This window comes from Strigops habroptila, chromosome 10 (assembly GCF_004027225.2).
Source record: "Strigops habroptila isolate Jane chromosome 10, bStrHab1.2.pri, whole genome shotgun sequence".
NCBI lineage: Eukaryota > Metazoa > Chordata > Aves > Psittaciformes > Psittacidae > Strigops > Strigops habroptila.
This window is the reverse complement of record NC_046359.1, coordinates 34838108-34865144: the sequence shown is the minus strand read 5'-3', so window position 1 is coordinate 34865144 and position 27037 is coordinate 34838108. Positions and strand designations below refer to the sequence as shown.

At 38.0% G+C, this 27037-nt stretch overlaps 1 protein-coding gene across 6 annotated transcripts in view; it reads right to left on the bottom strand.

Annotated features, from left to right (window-relative positions):
* CDC42BPA (CDC42 binding protein kinase alpha) overlaps positions 1-27037 on the bottom strand; it is a 180192-nt gene that overhangs the window by 54822 nt on the left and 98333 nt on the right. For 4 of the 6 annotated variants that reach the window (XM_030500159.1, XM_030500154.1, XM_030500155.1 and 1 more), the window contains exons 7-18: positions 24259-24352; positions 23256-23456; positions 22419-22667; positions 19606-19685; positions 18383-18549; positions 17800-17922; positions 12947-13080; positions 11062-11304; positions 10703-10813; positions 6505-6752; positions 2345-2450; positions 430-554 (exon numbers count right to left, since the gene is read on the bottom strand). In XM_030500159.1, coding sequence (XP_030356019.1) covers positions 430-554; positions 2345-2450; positions 6505-6752; positions 10703-10813; positions 11062-11304; positions 12947-13080; positions 17800-17922; positions 18383-18549; positions 19606-19685; positions 22419-22667; positions 23256-23456; positions 24259-24352 — 1881 coding nt within the window. The remainder of the gene's footprint in view (positions 1-429; positions 555-2344; positions 2451-6504; positions 6753-10702; positions 10814-11061; positions 11305-12946; positions 13081-17799; positions 17923-18382; positions 18550-19605; positions 19686-22418; positions 22668-23255; positions 23457-24258; positions 24353-27037) is intronic. The other 2 variants (XM_030500157.2, XM_030500158.1) reach the window with 2 other exon arrangements.

The window sequence follows — 27037 nt, the reverse complement described above, 5'->3', positions numbered from 1 at the left end:
CTTGTAAAAAAAAAAAAAAAACCATCACATAAAAGTTGCACTGTATTTGTTTCATTCTGCCACATGACAAGCAGATGAAGGAAATTAATGCCGAGACACAAACACTCAGCCACTGCTTTTCCCAGGCTTGTTCCCTCTCCGAGGCGTGAGCTCAGCACATGATCCTTCCAGCATTCTTCCAAAGCCACAAGCCATACCCAACGGCCATGATTCTTCTGCACTTAAAGAAGTTGTGTTTGGTAAGACACTTTCACTCTTAAGGAGGATTTGGGTATTATTAAAATCTCAAAGAAAAATACAGGACAATCCAGGCTGGTTGTAAGGTTTTACCTAAGCGCTTCCAAGTGCCACGTGCAAAGGCAAAAAGTGAATAACAGCCCTACCACGTACTGAGGGGATTCTGCAGTGACATTAGAGCAGAGTACTCACCATTGGATGATCTCAGTAATTTGGGCCTCCCAGTGGGCCACAGACTCCTTTTTATCAGCCAGGTCTCTCATCTCTTCTTCCAGCTGCCGGTTATTCATACTCAGCCTCTCGAACATGGCGGTGAGCTGAATGACAATGTAAATGACTTGTTAAAGGTATAAGCTGCTGTGATTCCATCTCTGCAGACTCAAACCCGTGTGTTCCTCCCTCCCACATCGCTTTAAAAATTGGTACTACCCATCATGATAAACACCATGTAAGAATAAAAGCCAGAATCTCTTCTCACGTATGACCTTAGCTGTGCTGAAAGACCATCTTTAAGGACTAGAACTGCATTTTTACTCTAATTAATTAGTTTTCTGAGAATTAGTCTCGAAATACCTCTAGAACTTTTAGGAGGTTTCTGCTTTGCAACATATAGGTGTGGAATGTTCTATATGAAAAAACCTACATTGAAAGGGCAAAGCAAGGGCACAAAAATTGTTATAGCTCAGATAAAACTGCCAAACCTCTCCCTTGTTTAGTAACCATGGAGAATGAGAGGCTTAACAGATACAGGCATGAGTCAGTCCTGAGATTCTCCAGGTGTCTCACATTCCCCTCTTTTTTCATTTTACTTACTTGCAGTCAGGGAAATTGAAACTAAATGCACATCTCTAAGTACAATATGTTATACCTAGCAATTAACCTCTTGCATTCACACAGCTGTCATTCATACACGCATATTCTGCAAGACAAAGCCACAGCTAACCTGGGTTAGCTAAATCTTCATTGTGTTAAATGGCTATTCAGAAAGCCAAACTGGAATCAGAGATCAGATAGACTTTATAGGAAGCCCTGCTTAGGAGAATGACTCTTGTCAAGTGAAAGGCTTCTTTTAGTATTGAAATATATTAACAAATTGAAGTGGTGAAAAAAAATATCAGTTTTAAATCTGTTCCGCTTTTTACTCCAAAGTACTCCATACTTATCATTTCTTATGATTTAAATATGCCTGACACCGAGCAGAAAAACTATCAAGGTGACAAGTCTCTTACTGCTCTTGGACTAAGCCGACATACAGGCATAGTATGTGTCTTATATAGGTATGAAAATAGACTTCAATTTGAACACTGGCATGCAAACATGCTTACTTTGAAGAACACTGTACTTTCATCATATTTTTAGAAAATTTAATGCATTACAAAAAGAATAGACTAGTTTAGCAAGACTTGGCTAATGCACAATGAACCTGAATAACCTGTCAAATTGAACAATAAAGAGATAATCTAAATGCATGAAACAATTATTCCTTGCTCAGACTTCAATTAATATGCCTTATCATTTGTATTTTTTTAATATCTCAAACTAACACTTACTTTCAATGGGTGGGAGGGGCCCTGCTCTTTCACAGTAATTGACATGCAAATATACTCTAAGTAACCACATCATTAACTATGTATTTCTATATTTGGGTCATACAATGAAATAAATCACCTTTTTTTGTTGGCTTAAAGTATTGCCTAAAATGAATCTTACCAAACTGTAAGACCATCTAACTCAATTCCTTCACATAAATACACATATATGCATATATACATATATATATGTGCACACATTCTCAAGTTCTGAATGCTCCATCCCTGGCAGTGTTCAAGGCCAGGCTGGACAGAGTCTTGGGCGACATGGTCTTGTGTGAGATGTCCCTGCCCATGGCAGGGGGGTTGGAAGAGGATGATCTTAAGGTCCTTTCCAACCCAAAGCAGTCTGGGATTCTACGTAGATGCTCTATTCAAATCAAATACTGATCACCAGTTTTGGTGTAATATCAATTTCTGCTATCGATTAAGAGTTAATAATAACCAATACAGCTCCACATTGTCCAATTTATACACAGCACAATTGCAAACTCAGGACTCAACTAATCAATACTTACCTTATCAAGTTCATTTGAAAGTTTTTTGTTTTCCTCTGTCAGCAGAATCTTTTCTCGCTCATACTTCTGTTTGAACTCTGTTTCAAATTCCTCTCTCTCACTTTGGCTAAGAAATAAAATGAAGCAGAATTAGAAAGTTTCCTATTCCAAAACTCATCACACTCTTCCACTCAAAGACAAAAAAAAAAAACCAAAACCAATGCACACACTAGCTGAAAAGGAAGTACTATGCTGGTCATACCACAGCCTATTTAAACTAAGTAATGCATTATAGGGCTGTAAGAGGGCGTGTTGAATGTTATCAGTAAGACTGTGATCTTTCCTTCAGTATGGAGTTGATAGAGCTCCACTGAGTTCATGTTTATCAATCCACTTACACATACTACATTGTTCAGATGAATCATCCCAACACTGGGCAGATGTAATTCTGCAGACCAAAGTGTGTGTCAATATTCTGAGATGCTCAGGGTAAATTCTCAGCTCACAGAAACATTATTCTAACTTAGGATTTCTAGAATTCCAAGTTTCACACAGAACGACAGGCAAAAATGACCATGTATGAAACCAGAACATACAGAAGCTAAATTAGCACACTCGGGGTTGGGTCTCTGATGAGAATAGCTTATATGGGCTAGTTTTTGGACAATTTAGAACAGACACAGGACACACACTGGAACTGTTAATTCAGGCACTATATGCTTACTACCAGCCAAAAGTGGATGGATAACCTACACACTTAAGATCACCAGATTCTAGAGCAGGTCTGGACCATTCTTTCTGACAAAGAGTTTCAAAGTAGCTGTTTCCCTCAAACCTTCCCTTCTCCCCGTGGATGTCACTCAGTAGAAGAGAGCCCCTGATTAATTCTACTTAACATCTTTAACTTAACTTTGATCTTGCACAATGAATACCAGACCCTGAAAATAAATGAAGCTGCAGGTCCTCTGTTTGCCAAAACACATTGTAATTTTCTGAAAGTGGCGTACAGCAATGTTTTAGATGTGTATTTTCCACCTTGCATCCACTCTTTTCAGACTCCCTACATTTGCATCTTGTATTCACCATTTCACCAATCATTCATCAGGTAACTGGCACAAAGTTCATCAGTAGGTTGATGGAAATGCCAAAGATACAGTAAATATCCATTCAGCAAATACCACTGTCCAGCCTTAAATGGTTTGAAAAAGTGCTCAGTATAAAAGGGTAGTGCTGTAGAAATAAAATCCAGGGGAAACCTTGTCTTGAGCACTGTCATTTTTCTTATGTATACTGATTTGGATTTTACATTGTGCAACAGAGATATTCCATCCTCGCCTCTTTTTCTGAGTTGCAGAACTACCACAGCTCTAGCAAACTGAGAGAACACCCTTAAAAGATGAGACGTGTCAGTGGTTACAGTGAACCCAGTTAAGAGTAATGCTGGTTTGAATTTCCTATTCCTAATTTAAAATTCATTTAGTGCTTCAACCACTCTTTGAAATCTAGTACAGCATGTTAGACTCATGCTGAAATTCTATGTTGCTAAGCATCCTTTGAAACGTAACACTCCATCCTAGTAAAGTAACAGACTACCCTTACTGCATAAACGCCAAGTTTGAAATTCACCACCACTCCTTTTCTGTATCAACAGATTCCATGCATATGATGAGCAGTCTAGGGAAAAGGCAGGAAGAGATTAAAGCATTGGCTGTCAAGGGAATTAATAACAGGTCCTGCTTCTGTTTGCAAGGCACAGATTCAAAGCTAATTCCTCAGACAGTAGACCAAACTGATTTTTTATTTATTTCTTTTATCTAGCTTTTATGGTTGTCTTCAGGGTTTTTTATTCTCTATTTGTCTAAAATTTGTTCTTTTAAGGCTTTAGGGCTCAAAGCAGCCATAAATAGTGGTAGATTAAGGAAGCTTTGGAACAGTAAAAGAGCCCAACATATTTGTAGTTTTCTGTATTTTATACTCTTAACTCGTGATTGTCACTAACTCAGTAAGTCAGACTGCTATAGTGTAATACAGAAACAAAGATACATTTTAGACAGAGGAGAATGTAGGTGTAATATATCACACCCAAATATCAACTCCGGAAAGCACAGAACAGACTCCATAGGCATACCCTGGACAGCCAGGAAGATCAAAATAAGGCATTTGCTTTGAAGCTTGGCATCCTCCTCTCCCATCAAACTTTTTCTCTCATCTGAAATTTAGCTATGTATCTGCTCTTCAAGTTCAAGAAACCATACATGATCCAGCTTTCTTTTTATCAGTAAAATAACTCTCGCAAACCACATGCAAGCAATGTGAAATACAGCTTCATGGTTATCACTCTTGTCACTCCAGCTCTTCACTGCAGCTGTACAAAGTGGAGAGATACTTTGAAACCAAGGAAAGTAGAGTGGAACAAACACCAGCCCCCAGGCTTCTTTATATCGCACAATTTAAAACCACCAAATGCTGGTGGATAAAGCTCTCTGCTTTATAAATCTGTCATTAAATGACGGGCTTAAAAGAAACTTCTGCAAACATGATTCTAAGAAATGGAATATTGTGCTACACAGATCACTGGCCTGATACCATGTTCCTACAGTCCCAATTTTAATCGCATGGAGGTTAGGAGACTTTAGCAAAGGGCGATTACAGAAAGGGAGTTTCTCCCCCTTGAAAACTTATGCTGTTGAAATAGCAGAAGCAAGCAAGCTTAAATTTGAAGGAAATGAAGAAAACAACACCTATTTTTAAAAAACGAAACAGAAACTGCCAACAAGCAAGTTACACAAAATACAACGCACAGATTCTGACCAAGCTCTTACTGACCCTTGTTTAGACTAACCCATGTAATTCACTCTGTGCTGTAGCCCTTGTGAAGTAATGCAACCACACCCTTTTACCAAAGCCTTTTCATAAGCACTAAAGATTATTTTTAGACCTCTAAAATGTTTTTGCCAAGCTGTATACACACACTTCAACCCCCACGTCCACCCCAAGCCCATTGTTGAAATAATTCCACTTATTTCAGCATAAAGCCTCCAGGTGCTTCCTTTTCAACTCTCACATTCAACACCTCTGAATTGGAACGCTCACAAAAGGCTCTGCATGCCTGACTACAACAGCTAAAAGAAGAAGAGGAGCTTCTTCCTAAAGTCTAATATAAATCTCCCCTCTTTCAGTTTAAAGCCATTTCCCCTGTCCTATCACAACATTCCCTTGTGAAAAGTCCCTCTCCAGTTTTCTTGTAGGCATATCCAGCCTATGAATACCTGTATTCTAGGAACAGTTCATGCACTTCATTCTAGGCTGTATGATCTAGTTCCCCTGGTGGAAAAGGACTATCAGAGCAGCAGTCTCTCCACCTCTATTGGCATAAGCTTAATTTACTACTTATGCTTGAGAACTCACTACAGTGTGGATAAGCTTTCAGCAGGAACTTCTGTTGCCATCTTGCTACAGCAGCAAAAAGAAGCATCTCTGGTAGCATGTAAGCATTCTGAATTTTTTATGAATGAAACCGAACACGTTCAATTTATGACTATTTCCATCACTACATTATCCAACAGAAAAACTTGTTTTTATTGATGAATGCCTCAAAGAACATTCTCAAGGCCAGTAATAAGCTCCAACCATGTGGAAGAGAAAAAAGCAGGTCTCTGACAAATTACCATGTCAGAAGAGATAAAGCAGCTTATGCCTGCTGTAGTCTGATGACTGATGTTAACACTGGATGGAACCCAGCACGGATTAGCCTTAGTCTGCATTAAGTGGCTGTTCCTGTGCTGGCAGAAATGTAAGCAGTAGTTGATCTCTAACACCATTTTGCATCAAAAGATGAAACTACCAAACAGAAGAAAAATGTCAAAAACCTACTTTAAACTGCAACATAAGCTTCAGGGGTCAACTTACCCCGAGCTGCAAGTCTGCAACTCAAGTTACATACCTTGGAATGGTCAGCCAGGGCACAAATTCTAGTGCAAAATTAACTATTTCAGGCCAGGGATGTGGATTTTTTGGTATCGTTTTATTTTTAAAGGTGACTGTTTTCAACCCTGGCATTAGCTCAGCCAAAATGCACCTGCCTGTACCGCAGTTAAGGAAGTGACAATGTGTTTGGAAACATACTAGGGAGTCTTCAGAAGATATTTTCAGCTTAAAGGTACATTCCAAACAATACTCACTTTTCTCTTCTAGTTTTCTCCAACTTGTCTTTCAAAATCATGATCTCCTTCTTGAGGGCAAGCTGCTGGCTCTCTGCGTCCCGCAGTTCTTTCTTCAGACTTTTTATTTCATTAGCATGCATGATTTCCCGTTTAGATAGTTCCTCTTCATAGAAAACACTCTTCTTCTCCAGGTCTGCCTTTAATTTAGTGATCTCTTGCTGGTGTTCTATACTGCTTACTCCTGGTGAGCGACCAACCTGTTTTTGCTAAAATAAACAGCCCTGAGTTAGTATACAAGGATGCTGAACATGATGCTTAATAACAACTCAGTGTCCTCAAGTATATGTTTAGAAAATATCCCATTACAGACTTGAGTTAAACACACCTATCCCAATGTTCTTGAAAATCTGTTAGAGCTTAAATCTGAATTGTACTCTTTTATCAGTTTGTGATTTAAATGCAGTAATAGTTTTCAATCCATTGAAAATTTGATCATCTCTTTAAACATCTCTGGCCCCATTCTAACTCCCCTTACATGCAGCCAGAAAGTGACCACAGAATTAGAGGATTTTTATGCTCCCACTCACACCACTGACAGCAACAAGCTCAAGTGACTTTGAGGAATGCAGAATAAGGACTATGATATACAGACAGCGTATTTTAAAGCACAGATAAGTAGTGGAAAAGCTATACTAAGACAAGCAGAGGCTTAACTGAAGGCTAAAATCTAGCTACAGAAACCCTTTAAGGATTGCATCAGTCAGGAGGGAAACCTGACCTATTTTACTTAAACTGACCATTTACATCAGAGTGGATTAATAGGAAAAACAAGCTTTAAACAATAAGAGTAATTACTTCACTTCTCGTAGCTGCATAGCTCTCTTAGTGAGGTCTTCTGGCATGCCAATAGTCTTTACACACTGCTTCAGGATACATACACATTTGCACCAAATGCTGCACTCACTAAACTCAATGTCCTGCCATAACATAGAGGAGGAGCAAGATCAGGTTCAAAATGAGATAGTGGCATGATACGCACTGAAATCCAAGTATGGAAATACTTCTGTATGTAAACATATGTATAGCTTGGTTTGGAATGTCTTCTATTTTCTTAAATATGTAATTAAAGGTAGTCTAAGGAAAGGAAATTACTTAATACAAACACTGTGTCTTGAGAAAGCGCAGGTAACTGGAAAACCTCCTTCCTTACAGTGACCGTCTTGCAATTTTGGGAGGATTGAAGATACTTTGTTAATTATACCTCCATTCTTACCATGAGATATTAAAAACGTCTCAGTCACCCTTAATTAAATGTGGCTTTGGGTAATTTTCTTTTGCTGATGTATGAATAAACTTTAAGGGCTAAATGTCATTGTGGAACATTCAAATGAGCTGAGTTTCTAGGAGAAAGCTGGGCATTGCTCTTAGTGTCAGCAGAACACTGCAGAACCCCCTAAATGTATGAGCCAGATTGTGCTGCTACCACATTGTTTTCTCTAACTCATCAAAACAACCATCTGTTTTGATCCAAGAGTAAAATCCTGCCCTTGGGATGCACAATGTTGAATTGGGGAAAGAAGATGCCATCCTAACAGGAGATGGTTTGGAGAAAGAAAGAATTAAAAAATAAACATTAAAAAAATAAAGAAAGAAAATAAAAAGAAAACAAAAGAAAAAAGAAAGTATAGAAATTTTCTTTCGTGCACAGGCACAGTTAACTACTGAACTTGTTTGTTCCTGCCCAACTTACTGAATTGCCTACACACATACGGCAATGGAGCACCAAAGTTTAGGCTGTGCAACATCATCTCTCAGGTATGTAAAATGTTTTAGTGGTGTTTTACATTTTTCTCCACAATGAAAAGGTAGTATTAAGTCAGTAAGACAGATGGTGCAGTAGAAGAGAAAGCTGGATGGTGTTGTACAGCGGCTTATACAGAACTAGAGTAATAGAATGAACAGAGAATGCATTTTGAATAGATGTAAGCCCAAATTCCAAATAAGTGTTTTCATACATGCCTATTTCGAGTGGACAAATGGTGCAAGTGAGACGTACTGTATCTCCTGGTACACAGGTGGGTAGATGCTGCTGAATTTACCCCAGGATGCAGTTTGCCCTCTTGGCTGCCAGGGCACACTGCTGACTCCTACTGGGCCTGATCTGTTTTGTAAATCCAAGTACATGACACACACTGGCTCTCCTTCATCCACACGCTTACTGACAACTTCATAGAATCCCAGCAGGTCAGTGTTGCAGGACTTGGCTGGACAGAAGGAGCACTGCCTTCTTCCCAATAGGCTCTGCTTCATCCATGAGTTCACTGACCTTATTCCTGACTACAGGAATATTCCTCTAGCCCTTTCCTAAGGAAGTTGCATCCACTCCTCTGCAGTTTCCAGGACCTTCTGCATGAAGATCCAGTGGTACAGTGGGCCATCATAAGAGGGTGCATATCTTGGCCAGCAGTCCTCTTGCTTCTCACCAGAGTTCCCTCAGAACCCCCTTGGTGAGGCCACCAGTCTGGGTGACCTCATATCTAAATCACCCGCCAGCTCTAACGCTTCCTGCACATCATCCTCAGAGCAACCCAGCTCATCTGACCAACCTGCTGCAGAGCACGAACTCTGTGTGGCAACTTCCCCTGCTTCAAAAATCAAGCTGGTTATACCAAAAACTCACTGAGTGTTTCTGCCACAGCTCTATCAACTCAGACATTACTTCTTCATCCCTACCAACAAGCAGCCCCATGAGTTTCCTAAGGTGGCTTTCTGGTTTTGATTTAAAGAACTTCCCACAATCACTCTGAGCATCCTTTGTGAAGTACTCACGGAAATCTTTTTATTTAGCCTCAAAATCCTGTTTACATTTAACCTGCCATCATTTATGGGCTTTTCTATTCTCATGTAGAGAAACTTCCCTTTTTTCATTAAATATTGGCCTTTTCTCTATGATAGGGTCCTGAACTTAACTATGGACAACAACCCCACGTGATCCAAACTGTGCTTACTGTATTGCAAAATATTACTAAGAAAGGTATAAGTCCTCTTTCCTCTTCTGATAAACTTGGCCTGGTGTTATAAATCAGCCTACCATTTATTATCAACAGACCTCCAATAAATTCTTCTCGCCTCCAACTGTCATACAAACTCTTTGCTGATGGTGAAGATTCATGAAAGGAGAAGAAATACATCCTAATTTTCAGATAACCATCTGAATTCACAGCAGTAGAAACTTCATAAATCCAAACTTCACAGTGAACGGATTTCCTTATTTTCATTTAACAAAGGAAGGCAAAATAAAAGAATGCAAAATAACCCCCAAATTCTCTGTGCACTGACTCAATGTTGACAAATGGCCCACAGAATTCTAATTAAAAAAACATGGTTATTCATGTAAATGAACACCAGAATCGGCCTAATCTGACATTTTGCACAGGAAGTATAGCATTATCCTACTGAATGAACACTGGGAACAGGATCTTGCTGTAAAATGAACAGCAATCCTCATGTGAAAATTAAGAACTTTCTCATTCAATTTTTGAGAAAGTCTATTTCTTCAGAGCACCATATAAAATGCTAAATCACAGAATAAAATAACAGTTAACATTCTTGGCTTACTTAAATTCCTTCTCCTATACACATGTGAGCAATCTCATCAATATAAAGTCTTCGCGCTCAATGCTGTTCTTGTGCAAAAAATGTCTCAACTCCTGGCTGAGAGGCAGAACGCGCTAAAACTTCTCTTTTATAGCCACATCAGTTGACATCTATTGTGGAGGAGACACCATCTTTCTTTTGACTGACACACTGAAGAACAACACAGTACACCACAAAACCTATACAGCAACCTGCTTAGGCTGCAGGTTTATCTTCGAATACTCAACCATCCTATACTAAAAACAAACAAACAAAACTCCCCAAACAAATGGTTTTAACAGGTCAAGTTAAACAAAGTAATAATGGAAGCAAACTGGTAAGAAATCATCAAATATTAAGAAATAGTTCAGTGAGCAGTGAACACACTGGCCTGAAAAGTGCATTAGGCAAATGTTCATTTTTCTGGACAATAACGCCATGCATGCTTGCACTAATATTCAGCATCAACTGGAGACACAGACTGACAACACCCTTTTGTCCTACATCTGAAAGCAATCAGACAGATCCAAGTCCTACTTGACTAGTAAGTTTGCAGGTGTTAATATCAAAACAGACTAACCTTTAGCCCTTCTACTTCGCTTTCCAACTGTTTAGAGTACTGTTCACTCCTCTCTCGCAATTTCCTGTCTTTGGATGCCTCAGCAGCTGCGGCTTCAGCTTGGACTTCCAGCTACAAAAGTACATACGTTTTTAATAGGTAGGATTCTTTTTTTCCCCTAAAAAAAATTTCTATTGATGGTTTTCAATATAAGAGGTAAATCTTCAGCACTAAACTGAAGACTTCTAGCAAACAAAGTCTGTACTGTTTGAAACAACAAAGAATTAAAGACTTACAGTTAACACAGAAATTACTTTGTCGGAAAAACCTTACATGTAACTACTATTTCATAGATTCTAAACAGTCTTCTCACCACTTACTTCTTTTTTAAGTCTCTCTGTTCTGCGTAACTCTTGCCTTAAACTTTCTACTTTTTGCATCACCACTTCCATTTCTTCCTCCTTATCTCGGAGCTGGCGGGCAAGCTTTTGTTTTTGGGAGTGTAAGTCTGTCAGCCGCTCGTTCATCTCTGAGAACTCCTGCATTGCCAATTTCCGCTGGCTGTGTGCATCTTTCAGCTCTTTGGCTTGGGATTTTAATCTGTCACTAGACTCTGCCAGTTCCTACAGTTTAAGAAAAGAATGAAGTAATAAACCTAGAAAGCTGCAAGGCCAACTCTGTGTATGGCTGCGCATCTAACACCTTCTCCAGAGTGAAGAGAAACTACATATTCATTTCTTTTCATGAATGCATCTATGACACAGATTGTATGCCTCTACACACAAGGAAAGAGGCCAGGATTTACTCTATTAAAGTTAGTAAAACTGCATAATCGTAAACCAAGCAGGAATTTACTCCATCATTACAGGTTAAACACAAAGGCTTTCAAGCATTTGCATTAAAATATAAAAATACCTCGCTTTCTTAATTAAAAAATACCATTAGTATAGTTTTTCAAGAACAACTTAAATGAATAAAAATAGCACTTCTCACAGCTACTAAATGATTAAACAAAGTTTTTGCATTGACTGAATGGCAAAGTCTGCTCTATGAAAATTTCTACTTCAGAAGCTTTTGAAAACTGACCTGCAATGGTGAGTATGCTTTCCACACACTGTACCTTAATATCAAATATTACAGAAAGCTTCAAGCAAAACTCCAGTGATTAACAGCAATATATGACAATTATTCTTTTAAAAGAACCCACATGAAGTAACAGTGCTAGTGCTGTGATCACTCTATAGCACAATACCTTCACAAAGCTTGCTGTGTGTCCTAGATCTGTGCTACTACACTATGAATGAGGGACCACAACAATTTAAATGGCTTAATGATGGTTCAGCCAAATGGGAGCAGAACAAAGAAGCAAGGAAAAGCCAGTCTGAGGATGAAAAGAAGAGCAGCAGGAAGAATTAATATTTGGCACCGTTGTCATCTATACAAATTTAAAAGCACTTTCTAAGGCTGTTAAAAAGAGGTTGTAATCACGACAAGATGTTTTAGAAGAGAGATGGTCTTTCTTCAAGAAATTGGCAGCTTTCATGATTTTAAGAGCCTTAAGGGTTAAAAGAAAGCGTTAAATAAAGCTGGCACATCAATATTGAGTGTGGACTCTAAAATACTGCGCCAATAGAATCATGGTGAGAAACAGGCTAGTGTATTTCACACCTGATTACAGGTTGATTTAACCATGAATACAAAAAAGAGCCATGAAAGACAGTATGTTGTAAGTAAGAAAACAAGGAGACATAGAAGAAGAAATAAAACCCAGTATTCTTTAACTGTAGTTATTTCAAATTACTTTTTCAATCTTAAGGTTTGGGCAATTTTTCACATCTCTCTTCCAGAAACACTTCTGTGACACAGCCTTAATACCATATTCTGGACATTTTTTCCCTGCTACAGTCTTGCCCATACTTCAGATTAAATCGGTCATCTGGAATAGCTCTTCTCTACTCTGTCTTTTAACTGCTATCGTTATCACCTTCATCTGAAGCTGTAAAACCTTCTTTGCAGCCACCACGCAATTTAGATCATGGGGTTGTTCACTATCTGCAAGCAGCCACCTAGGACCACCCAGCAGTCATACATACAACACGTTAAATAATGTCCTTGTCTTCAAAATCAAGGCAGAAAGCAAAGTAGGTCATGCTACACATTTGTTATCTGCTCATTAATTTTACAGTTGAACATTATTTCAAGCAAAATGAACAAAAATAAAATAGTCTTTAGGGTTTACAAGAGTTGCTGACAAATTGCTTTTACCTTATTAAGATCTTCCCTCTCTTGCTTCAGCGTTCTGACCTGTTTCTCAAAAGCCTTTATTTGTCTGGAAGCATCATCCAACTCCCGCCTTGCAGTGCTGGCCTCCTCTAGTTGCTGTTCTAGCTGACCAGAATCTAGAAAAAGCAGCAGACTTCTAAACATCTTAAGGAAAAAAAACATTATTCTAGAATACCATAGTCTAGCTCCTTGAAGTCCCCTTCAGTATTTGTTCTGGCTTCACAAAATAATGCAGTTCTTATCTCGTTTAGAATAGGGAGTAGGTTGTTTCAACTGCCATTATCCGTTTTTAATGTAACAGAATAAAAGGTCACAACTTGCTGCAAAACAACCTAGAAAATGATAACAATTTGTCTTTTTACTTTATAATAATCATGCACATATACATAATTCTATAATGTATGCTTTAACATGACCTATACATTTGACTTTTATGCACTGTGATGTAATATATAATGCATCTTTTATTACACTGTAATTACAAACAGTCTCCCTCCTCCTCCCACATTCCCCTAGAAAGAAACAGTAAAAATAACGGGTCACTCAAGAGCTGGCAAGTGTTCTCCTGTTGATACACTTAAAATGAACTTCAGATGATTTTACTTATTTCTAGTGTGACAAATAGTTGTGTTTATGTGATCTGCTTTATTACATCTATAAATACAGGCAAACTATTACAGTCAGTTTCTCACCAAGTGTCAGTTACACAACAGTACATTTCTACATGACAGCAACATAATGTCACATAAATATGCTCAAATGCTACAACATCAAAAGTTGAAATGGCAACAATATGGCAACAGAAAATTTCTAGCTAGTGGATGTGTTTTTTCCTCTCCTAGTCCTTCACTGAAACACAAGAATTTAAAGCAAGATATAGATAAAAGTAGGTTAATTCCAAGTTCTATGAAACCACTGGACATTTTGCCTTTGATTTCAGTTGTGTCAGTTCTTCAGACCATATGTTTTTACCCCCAGAACAGGAACCCACCTAAGCTCTTAATAAGAGCCTTTTACTACACTTTCATAAATGCAACCCTAAGAGACTGGCTCTTGGAGAAATCAAACATAAAACCACAGACATTTTGAAGAGCTGTAATTTGTGAAACACAAGAATTTTATCAGCAAACGAATACCATTAGCTTATACCCAGACAAATATTCACTATTGTTTTAATTCACTGACTCTTGTTCAAAAATTTAAAAGAATGCATTTAAATAAGAGACATAGCTCAAAGCCAGAAATTATTAACGCCCTTTCTTATGTAGCCTACTCTGAAGTCACCAGCAAGAAGAAAGTTTATATATGGCTCTGCTGCGCCAAGATAAATCTCTCTTCCGTGCATGAACTACTTTGTTCCACTGCTCTGTTTTCTTCTTCCATCGTTGCCCTTTACATATTTGGCAATATTAAAGATTCCTCAAAGTTTTCTCCTATGTAACTTAGCGAACAAAAATTACAACTTTGACCTCAGAAATTGAAAGCAGATGTGAGCTTGTCATTTCCTGGAAAACCAGATAGTCAAGAAAAATGTATTTTTCTAAGGTCCCCCTGGTGACACTCCTGAATTTGACAGGATTTTGTGTTCATTTTTTATTACCTTTTTAAGCAGGTGTTTACTCTTACAGCTCCAGAAGAGGCAGTAGAACAGGCTAAAGAATATAACCAAATGCTAGTTGTGACATATGTGTAGTAAACGGTAATTTTCCATCTCATCACCCTAGTTATTGCTAACATTTCAGCTAATATATGCAAACACTCACTGTAGGATGTTATTACATTACATTTAATTGTCTAAGAGATGCGTCCAAAGCATAAAATTCAGCTCTGCACCTGAACTAAACCTTCTTAAAGTTCATCACATCTAGATTTGGAAATTCAGATATTTTAAAGGCCACCCAGAAAACTTGGAGCTAGCTCCCTTAAATTTGGAAGCATTCAGACATGACCCTCATTTGTTTTGTGCCTATATTCTGTCATTAATTGAGTTTTAAAATCTATCTCACAAAAATAAAAACCCATAAAAGCAAGCAAACCAGAACATTTTCTTTGCCAATTTGATAAAATTAGCTTACAACTCAAGGCACAAATTGAGAGTCTTCTAACTAACGGCTGTACTGTCTGGACCAGACAAGGCATTCGAGTGTATACTGGGAAAGTTCTGTGGTGACTGGGGATGGATTAGACAACTCTGCATCTTCCTCATTTGACCACATTATTTGTTTCCAACGCCCAAAACAAAAGCACATATTGTATCTATAAATAAATATACAAATATATATGTGGCGGGAAGCAGAAAATACTTAACAGATATTTAAGGGAAAACCTTCTCAGTATTAACCACCTTCAGCAGCCACTGACAACTTTAATTTCGAAAAGAGGTATCAGGTGTACCAGGGAATGTTACCACACTTTTTTTTCCCCTTCCATTACCAAAGGAAGGGAGCAATACATTCAACAATGAACTAAACTCCAAGTTACACAACAGTCCAGAATAAAAAATCATTTAAAGCTGATCCTGATGCTTTGCTATGAATGGCTGGTCCCACTCAAAAGCTGGTCTTGTAGATGTTGCTGTTCAGTGGTCCCAAAGAGCCAAAACCAGACTGCTGCAAAACAGGGGGTTCTGATCCTGTTGTCTTTTTCCTCCTTACAGCAGCAAGTGGAAGGACATGTGGCTGGAGAGAAACTTCACAAAAACCTTTGTGCTGACATAGCGCCAACATGGCACCACTCAAACCAGAGTGATCATCCCTGAGCTAGTTAAGTCCTGTTCACATCCAAAAATAATGCTTACAGTACAACACAAAACTGCTGCATCATGCCAGAGCAGCTGTCCAACTGTACATTTATAACAGACTTTCAGACTACACAATTTTAACAGCATATAATCAATGTGCTGCAGTCTGCAGTTCATATGTAGCATGCTTCTGCCTCGTAACAGAGCAGCAGAGTCTAAACACACCAACTGAAACATCTGGAAGTTAAGTTCAAGTTATTCTTTCTGTGGGTGTTGCTGCTGGCATTCCTGACGCTTCCAGGAACTGAATGAAGTCTCTTCACAAATACAAACAAGAACAAATCCTTTTTGTAGTTTCCTCCAACCTTCCTCTCTTTGAAGCTACCTCTGCTCTCAAGATCCTATTCTGAAGAAACCATTAAGGAGCAGGACAGCAGAAGTCCTATGCTATGAATCACTATGAGAGACAACTCCCTTTAACTTCATTCAGAGCATCACATCAAGAACACTGAATATTAGTAGCAAGCCTTTAAAGCAGGCTATAAAGATATTAGCTAAACAGAGAGCAAATTGGTTCACTAACAGCTATATACAACCTGGTGGAGCAACAAAGGCTCCCCCTCTGGAAGTTCTTAAAACATGAATTGCCAGAATCTGGGACAGTAAGGCTGGAAAAAGATGGATTTGGATAAATCAGATTTCTTTGAATCTTTCCTTAAGTGTCTCCAGTAGCCTCCATAAAGACCGAGAATACTGGGCTAACTAGATCTTTGCTTTTTGACTGGTTTGGGAGTTCTAAAGAAAGGCAGTATGACATTAATTAAAGCAATTGAGCTCTTTGTCTGCACAGATTTCAAAAACACTTTTCAAACTTAAAGTACTGAGATACTTGATGCCAAATTTTTAGTTATCATAAAATCTTTGTGAGCTCTCAGAAGCAAAGGAATTAAATTGAAAGGAAATAAATGTTCGGGTTTGTAAGAAATGAGAGCTCATTGACAGCAGAGCGGAGAGGTGGTTCTTCTCCCACTCATCTCCCTTCCCTTGTATGCTCCTACTGTCCACATTGTGCTGATTTATCAGATCATAAGTTGATTAAATTCTCTTTATCTAGATAGTTCTTTCCTTGTTTAATCGAGTGAATTAAAGTCAAGAGAGTCTGGTTAATGCACAGAGAGAGGAGAGCTCACACAGCTGTGAGCAGGACCCACTCTGGCGGCAGAGTTTTGTTTGGTCATTTCTGCTGCTCATGGAAAACACCTTTCATTACTCCCTGCCACTTGGAAAACTCAGTATCACTGTAGTTTCATGCACACAGCCCACCTCCCAGATAACCCAAGCTTTTCTAAAAGTACCGTTCCAAGAAAATACTCAGAAAACCACATCTGCAGCTTGAACAAGCTTTTACTCCGCATCCAGTTACAATGCAGTCAACAACAGTACACTACAAACCTCTGTGGTTTCAAAGAAAATATCATCAAAATTGTGATCACATCTCACAGATTTGACCCATCCAAGGAAAATTCAACAGAAGATACTGAAAAATATCGATTGATGCTTAAATAATAATAAAGCATCCTTCTATCAAATATTTTAAGACTATTAAAACTGGTAGGCTGCTGAAGTCTTCACTCCTCATGTTTACCCATAAGCAAGAAACAACACTTTCCTTCCTTCCAGTTTACTACACATGTACCTGCACACTCTTGCGGTACACAATGCAGGAGGAATGAGGGGGAAAAAAACCCAAACCAAACTACTACTATGGAAATTGGTCATGGTTTCACAGATTCTCAGGTAGAGTCTGATTCACATCCATGTAAATTAGCAACACCACAACTTAAAACTTGTGGAACTCTACCACTAGTAACAGTAGGACAAGCCATTGAAATCTTCCTTCTCCCTTGCAACTGGAATTACTGAAGTACTGAATATGAAGTTGAATTTGTAGAAAATGTTGAGCTACCAATGAAGACGTAAAAATAGACTGTAAGACTCTTTTAGAAAGCAAAGTAGAATGCGTATTTCATTAGGAGAAGTCTTGCCATAATATTGTTTCCTGTTGCATTTTTTGACATTAATATGTATAACATACCTGTTACCTGTTTCTTCAACTTCTCAATTTCTTCTTTCAAACTTTTAATTTCTAGATCTTTGCTTGCTGTTATTGGGCCATCCACCGTTGAGTACTGCAGAGCCTGCACTGTCTGGGTTGACTCTAGAAAAAGATGGAAGTGGGGTAAAAATTACATGCCTGACATGTGATGGGTTCAAAAAGATATTAATAAATTAGGACATGCCCAATGACCCTCCACTGAGGATTCTACAGTTCATAACTTCCAACTACTAAGTGCCAATTCTTCAGTAATTGTCAGCTAGACAAATTAAGTTCTTATAGGTTTTTAAGAATGAAATCTTTATGCCAGACTAATCAAGGCACGGTGTGAACAGTTATCATGTTATCAGAAGTTGCATACATGGGATATTTCGGGCATAAAGAGTAAGAAAAGTTTAATTTGTCAATGGAAATAATAAAGAGAATTCTTTTCTGCTAGAAAGCATTCCAGGAGGTATATTTATTTTTTTTTCCACAGTATAAACTTACAAAGTTCATACAAAGTACCTTACAAAGCTGCAAGGCAAAAAAGTGATTGAATGGATTTTTTTAATGACTGTACCTTGCAGTTTTCTACTAAGTTCAAGCTTTTCCTGTTCTAGACGTCTTATTCTCCTCTCATAAGCTTCTGTTGCTAAACTATCCTCCAAAGTTCTTTGAATGCTGGCATCAAGATCCATGGAGGGTGGTCCAGCTGTCAGTCTTAGACAGCTGCGGTCTGAAAGCACACTGGGGGGAAAATGAAAGAGTACTGGATTTTACAACAGGTTGTGTTTAAAATAATTCTTCAAAATCAACCAATAAATAGTTTGGATTGTTAATGACTATGTAATTTATTATACAGTCAAGTACCACCTTGTTAGTATGTGCACATTAACATTTTAATTCCTTTTTACCTAGCATGATTATCTCCTCAATGCATTTTTTGTTACAGGGAAGTGCAGAAACTCTTGAGTGAAAATGATTTTTGCCAGGTAGCAAAAAGCAACAATGTAGATAATTAGTAAGATTATAATAACAGTTTATTTTAAAATAATTATCAAGTTTCCTCAAATACTTTAAAGACAACAATCACAACAAATGGTGTGAAGTCATCACATGACAACCAGGGCACATACATACCAGAAATGCTGTGGCCCTGACTCTGTGGATACCCATGTACACATACTAGTACTTATGTAAATAATGCTTCTGAAGTCTCCGGGACATGGCACATAACCAGCATTAAGCACATGTGTTCGCAGAAACATAGACCTGGTTTTTCAATGGCTGAAAACATTATTTATTTACTCTCTCAAATGATCAAGGAACATACACGGACTTCCTTGGTACTGTTTAATTTAGCAGTAGAGATGAACATGACAAATAACACTTTAATACCAAGTATCAATAAAAGTTGTTGGTTTTTTGTAAATATCCATCCAGACTTACAAAAGTGTCAAAGGACTAGAAACAAAACAGTTTTTAAAGTTTAGTAAACTAAGTTCTCTCTGGGTCCACACATCTGGTTGTAACTTTGCCATATGCAGTTAACTTCATACATTGTCTGAAAACCACCTTTCTCAACAAAGCTCCTCTGAACACAGGTGCTGCTCTTTAAATCCATGTCAGTTTTACCTGCAGAGAGCTCATTCTTTTGGACAGACAGCATTTTAGATTATGGCCCAGTTATTTCCTCAATAAACCACATTCTTTGGTATCTGTTTGCTATTTGTTGGTTTCAGAGACAGAAACTTAGGATATGTTGTAACTAGCCTTCAGATGATTTTGGAACTCTCAACTTACCAGCTACTCGTATATGTGAAACCCACAAATGGTAAATGATGGCCAGAAAATGCTGTGTGTGATGGTGGAGGCATTGTTTCCTAGAAAAATAATAGGAGAGTTGAGTAAGTAAAATCCTACCAGACTTAAAAGAAAAAGATTGCTAAGATTAACCATATGTGAAGAGTTAGTGATAATACCAGTCTAACTCTATTCACAGTCATCCTTATCTACCGCCCAAATATGAAAGAGCATCACCTAAATCTATTTATAATAGCATGCACTATACAAAAATACAGCATGCTGGCATAAAAATGCTTTTCTAATTAAACAGGCTATTGTTGGAGAAAAGCAGAACATTACACAAATTAAAAGCCAATTTATTCCTTGTTTCCGAGAAGCTCTTAGCACAAAGAGCACCAACTTTTATTCCCTCCTATACTCCTCTCTGTTATTTCATCAGCAGGGCTTGCTGCTTGTAGAATTACCAGCCCCACTTCTGAGTTGGCTATCTCTATTTGGAGAGAACAGTCAGACATTCACTAGAAAGAAGTAATACGACAGGGTTTTCTAATCCTGTTAGCGCTCTGACCATTTCTTCCTTCATTGATCCTTTTCCTGCCAGACAAAAACTACAAATCAAGACAAATCTCAGAGCTTCTCCTGAGGCTAAAATAAACCTGTTGTTGTCTTAATCGAACCATTATAAGTTCTAATATTCTTAAATACCCTGTTGCACGTTTCCTGTTTAACTGCAAGATGCAAGATTGATGTTGCTATACTAGAGATGGCCTTAACTGTCATCAAAAGAAAACTCCCTCAGACGATTATCATATTGAAAGTGCTAAAAGGTTCTAACCTGTCAGAAAAGGCAACATAAAGATTTCTTTCTAAACCCAAATGAAAAAGGAACAAAGGAACCAGTTGTACTCTTTTTTTTTTTTCCCCCACATAAAACTCAGCAGGAAAGAACAGGGAATACAACTGCATTCAGAAGAAATCCCAAATTACCTTTTTGGTGGTGGCATCAGCTGTGTTATATCACAACCTTGACCTTTTAGCAGCCAAAGATCTTCACATCAGAAAAAAAAAGAGTTCCCAGAATAAAAAGCAACACCAATGACATGGCTGGCTTGTGTTAAACACAGTAAGTCTACACTGTTGGGCATTTTGGAAACTAAGGACAAGACCAAATTACCAAGCCTTTAACTTTCCACTAATTGATAATAAAAATATCACTTATTACAGACTATGGTTAGGAAAGGTAAAATCCTTCTCCTCTATATTTTGCTTTCACATTCCATACATTCAAGTTTCAAAATCATCTTTATGAATAACTTCAAAAAGACTAAGTGCATAATTGTGTGATTTTAACAGCCCACATGAAAATTTTCAGTTATCGCACAGGTAACTGAATGTTGGTTCTAAAATACGGCTTTGAGCAACCTGGTTTAGTGGAAGGTGCCCCTGCCCGCGGCAGGGGGTTGGAACTAGATGATCTTTAAGGTCCCTTTCAACCCAAACCATTCTATGGCTCTATGATATTGTATCTGTTGGTAACAATGCAAGAGTCTGTAAAAGGATTTGTTCCTTTGGCAGAGATCAAAAACATATTCCCTGCTACTTGTGTGAATTCAACTCTATAGCCACACTGACAAAATGACAACTGAATCCAAGTCTACCATGGCTATTAGAAAGGCTACTAAACCAAACGGTTAAAAGCTAAAAACCAGCAGAACTCATGCTGCCTGAACAACACAGTTTTGCCCCTTGTGTTTATGTGAACTTTTAAAACACATATTAAATTCATTCAGTATTAAATTCATTGTTTAAATTCATTTTTCCATGGGACCATAGTCTCATTCAAAGTTCAGGCAGTACAATGACAATCATGGCTTTTCAGCATTGCCTCTTCTCTTCAGCACTGGGCACATTATTGCTGCACACTGTTCAAATCTTGCAAAGAATTTAAACCAAACACACAAGATCTAAAAGTCTCATGGGCTTATCTACGGTGCTGACTTCTGGAACAGTAATGCAAGCGTGTGAAACTTCCTCCTAAGATACGTATGAACGATGGAGGGGAAAACACCTCCAAGTTACATATAAGGAATTCAAGGCAAAGCAATATTAAATCCAATGTCCACCAGTTGAAGCAAAAATGTAGAATACCCTCAGTCACGCAGTGCCTTAGGCTAGTTTTTTCAGAGGTTCTGAAATGGTAGGTGTGAAAAGAAATGGTAAAAACATAACCTCCTCGTATTAAAACAGAACAAAAAGCAACCTTCAGATGTTTCAAATTAGGAAGCTGAAAAAGAACCTCTAGAAACTAGCATTCATCTCTAACAGTTCAGTGGCATTGATTTTCATCCCCAAATGTCTAAAGCAAATTAAGAACTGGACTCAGTTTTCGCAGCTGAGAGTGTAATAACTCATCACAGGAGACTTCTTTCTCCACCTGCAGCTCCCTGCTTTTTCACAATGGCAAAGTATTCACACTGCACAGGCACCTTTTGAAAGCTTCAGCTGGGAGATGAGGCTCTCAAAGGAAGACTCGTGAACTAGGAACACTAGGAACTTCTTACTGCAAGTAACAGATGTACGTGTTAGTTAAATATGTGTAAAGTTACAATGAATTTACAAAATTGAAGTTATCCTTACACATATGTATTTGGAGGATCAGCCTCCAAACTGTGAATGTATTGCTCCCCACAGTTCTTCAAAGCAGAAGGAAGAGTGAACACACACAGTGCAATGAACTGCCACTTTACATGTATTTTGTTCTAAAGTATATTACAAAAGCAAAGTTTTCAGAATGTTAATTCTATACTTACAGAGTTTTTTAAGCAATCATCATCCACATCAAAGTTTGATGTATCAGTGGGGCTGCTGACTTCTGGGATGTAAGGCGCCTCACAGTTTCTAATGTTGTCCCAGTCAATCCCAGCAAAGAATGGGTGGTTCTTAAAGTCTTCTATCCCATTTTGTCCAAGTCGATGCTCTCTGCTACAAATGAGCCTCCGGATGAGGTCCTTTGCACTTTCAGAGACATCTGTCACTTGGGCAGGAAACTGAAACCTCTCCTTAAAGATTAAAATAAGAGAAGATAGTTTATTACCAAGAAAAAGGTAGGAAATTCACCCTTCTTAGTGAAAATCATTATGTAGAAAAAGAAACATGTAAAAACTCTAGTTCTTAAATATATGCAATAAGGTTTCTAGGAAAAAGACTTCTTCAAAGTATAGAAACTATTGAAATGTTTTTGTCTCCTGGTTTTTATTATTTATTTAAATTTCCCTTATACTGTTGAATTCTACTGCTACCTCCATGTGGAAGAGTATTTAAGAATCTTCTGCCAACCAATGGATGTGCCAGAAGGAAGTAACACAAAAGGAGTGATGTAATGTAGCCAAGATTTACTCCATAGAGTGAACTAACAGCCATGTTTCCAAATCCAGATTTTCAGTTTTGAACTGCTTTATCCTAAAGCAAAGCCATCTGCAATCCATAACCATAAACTTACTACATGGACACATATTTTTTATTCCACATTTATGAACATCAACATAATTAGTACGTAAAAAACCCTGATTTTAAACTAAGCTGTCAAATTACCCTATTACTTATTAAAAATTAGCTTAGAGACAGACAGAAAGAGAAAGTGCACTAACTTTGTGGTTCATTATTTTCCCATAGGTCTCCACCAAGGACTCAGCATAAAAGGGCGTTTCTCCATAAAGCATTTCATACATGCAAACGCCCAGGGACCACCAGTCACACTCGGGCCCATACTTCCCTTTTCCATCTTCCATGGCCTGCAAGATTTCTGGAGAGATGTAGTCTGGTGTTCCGACTGCCACTGAAGATTGGACCTGTAGAAGTTACATTTATGGGACTAAAATCGACTTCCATCATTACAGACACTGCTGTTTGTGGCACTGGGCATGCATATATAGATTTAGCTAAGTGTTCTGGCTATAAGAGTAACAACTAAACACAAACAAAGGCTTCTGAATACGGAATTACTTAAGCATCCAAGGCGCTATGTTAATAGGCATCCCAATAATATACTATTGCTAAACTCTTCCAAATATTTAATAACAGAGAAAGAACAAAACTGTCAATTCTTAGGCTTAGAACTGTTGAGTAATTATAGATTAGGTAATCACATATATTAACTCAAATACTTTGTAACACTCTGGGACATGATTAACATACTGGAATTACATTCTAGTCACACCTACTATATACTGTGATGAGACACAGAAATAAGATGACATGCTAATAGCATATTTAAATAGTATATTTCTCTTTAAACAGCATTGTCACCTTTTTCCCGTATCTCATCCTGCTCATACTAAAGCTTACGTTTTCAGTAAAGATTAGAGCTTTGAGCTCAAAACACAGATTCATCAGCAAACACCTAGTCAGTACTGACAGTGCAGCTTCTATTTATTCATGAGTTGACTATATGCATCTAAAAAGCTTTTAATACACAGTAAATCCAAGCAGTGTGCAGTCGTATTTTGAACCAAGGTTAGTTACATACCAATACCATTACAATTCCATTTCCTTGGACATAAGGCACCTTTTCTCCTTCCTAGCACACATTTTAGTGTCTAGCAAAGGACTGAAGAAAAGGTATTTTGGAATATATCATTCTTTCCTATTTACCGTTCCATCTTCCATGAGTTTCAGACAAGAACCAAAATCTGCTAATCGAATATGTCCGTTCATATCCATCAAGATGTTGTCTGGTTTAATATCCCTGCAATTAAAACACATTTCAGAATTAGTACAAAAATGTATTGCATAACATGTAGTGCAAGCATTAGCTCTGTGGCACTCTTATTGAAAACAGGCAACAGATCAGTAGCCAGAACACAATCACTCTTCGGGTGAAATTTGCACCAGGGATATTTCAAGACAGAGGCTACAGATCAAATCATATCATGTTTGTTAATTTTAGTAAGAATTGTGCAGTCAAATTCCTCTCATCTCTCACAGGTAGACAGGAGAACAATACTTGCTCTGAACTTTTGTACATTAATCTTTCTAATCATCTGAAGAATTCTAGTGAAGTGAGAGATGCACACTTATACTGGAGCTGGAAACAATCTCTAAGTTTTACTACAGAACAAAGGTCAATGACACCCTAAAAGAATCCACATATACGTAAACGTAGTGTCTTTCATCAACATTTTTCTCTCACGTATACCTCAGCTACGTTTGTCTGCCTGTACTGCTGCTGAAAGGCCCAGCAAAGCCATTGCACACACTACTGTAGCTCTACTTGGCCAAATTCTGCAGCTGTCTCATTTGGGTCATGACACACATGGAAAAATCTTTCTGTGTAGGCAACATAAAAAATACTCCTTATTTTGCAAATTTAACTCTTCTGGGGTTTTTTTTGTCTCATGTTTTACAGATATCTGAGTATACTGAAGTACAGACCAACTACATGCCCCCAGTGTGCAGCTGACCAGGATGAAAGCATCCACACTCCCTAAGTTACCAGAGGAATATTTATTGTTCAATTTGCAAACTAGGTTCAAATGTTGAAATTCCTTTTCATTAGAAAGATCCATTAAGCTACATTTTGATAAATATATGACATTACTACATGAAGTCTTACTCCATCCTTATCTATCCTATTCACAAGGTACATTATGACTGTATGAATAAAGTACTATAAACTCTCAGTGAAGAGCCATTTATAAGACATAGGAACAAATGTCCTAAACCAACCACAAAACAAGGGAAGCCGTGACCTTGCTCCATTCCCCTAACAACTCATAATTGAATGTCATCAATTGCTTTGCAGACAAATTCCAAAGCATTCACAAGTGAAGATATTCACATTGTACATGAGAGGAATTTCCATTTTGTTGTTTGGGCTTTTTCTTTTGCTTGCTTTGTTTTTTTAAATAAAAACAGAGTTATAAACAATGTTTACAGAGAAGTTATAATGGAAAATAAAATAGCACCACACCTTGAACAACACTTCAGAAGCAACGGCACAAAGGTGTCACACTGTTACAGGCTCAGTGACAGCCTGGTAACAGTATGGTGCCTGAAGAAAAGTACTGAGTTTGTGTTCCCCAAAGACAAGCAGACAGAGGCCCAAAGCTGGAAACAAATTTCAGCCACATTCCAAATATACAGAACCATTTACAACATACAAACACTACTTTAGAAAGCATATTTTCGCATCTCCCAACTGAGCACAAAGACAGTTCTTTACAAAGTAATCCCAACAATTAACCGAGTCCTCTCGCTAAATAATGTTCTTCCACTTCATTTTTGCTGACACTGAATATGCCAAAAAACTGCAATCTGCAGACTGAGATAGTTTTATTTATTTTTACACTCACCCACTAAAAACATTCCTTAAGCATGTTTCTAAATAAAAACAAACACATGTTATTGAGACCTCTGGAATTGCAACTTCAGTTTAAAACACTCTGCAAAAACATGCACCTAAAATCAAGTTCCTCATAGAAGCTGGACCTAGTTCAAGCTAAACAAAACCATGAGTCACCCTTGAGGCTCCATTTATCCATGGTCTATCTTTTAATATATTCCCAAGAGAAATAATAATAGTAATCATCATCATCATCATCACACCAACCTCCCCCATTTGATCTCACAAAACAGCTGAAAACATGAAAAATCTCACTCTGTTGTCAACACTGTGCAAAACCAAACCCGCAAACAATACTGAAAGCACTCAGAGGAACAAATGAAGTTTGTAAGGCTCAGTAATAACTGCATGAGAACAAATTTTATAGATAAGGAAAAAAAGAGACAGACTTAATACATACAAATTCTTCTCAGCTCTGGTAACAGAAGGTATGGGTTAATGAAATGTTCTGAATTCAGCTGAACTGCATCAGTAGGAGACGGTTTGAAAGACAAAAATTGCTGGCACCTGCAGAGCCAAGACCACAAGCACAGGGAAAGTTAAGAAACCTTTGAGCCCCAGGGCGGAGCAAGGAGGGAGAGTGATTATTGCCTGTGTAGCTGAAGAGTTCAAAGGTGGTGATTATGGGGAAAAAGAATGTCATAAACCCCACACCTCTAGTGAGGCTACAGTTTGGATTCCATCCAAATTATGATGTTTGTTCCAGGTCTTTGTTTTGAATGACCTTTGGTGGTGACTCTTCTTTAGGGATCAGAACCGATTTATCTCCTGTTCACCTTCTCTGGCTTATCCCAGTTTCTTCATTGTATGAACTAGATCCCTCTTCCCATGCTTCCATCTCAGCTGCAGTTTTATTCCTATCATTGCCCGCCTCCTAGACCCACCTCAAAAGTTGAGATATCCAATTCTCCATGGCCTATTAAACCCAAGTCTCCTCCCCTTTTATTTCATTCTTTCACTCGCAGTTTCTTCACTCCCAAGTTCTAGTCCCTCTGCATGTAAACATTTAAATAACTTTTTTTTCCTCCT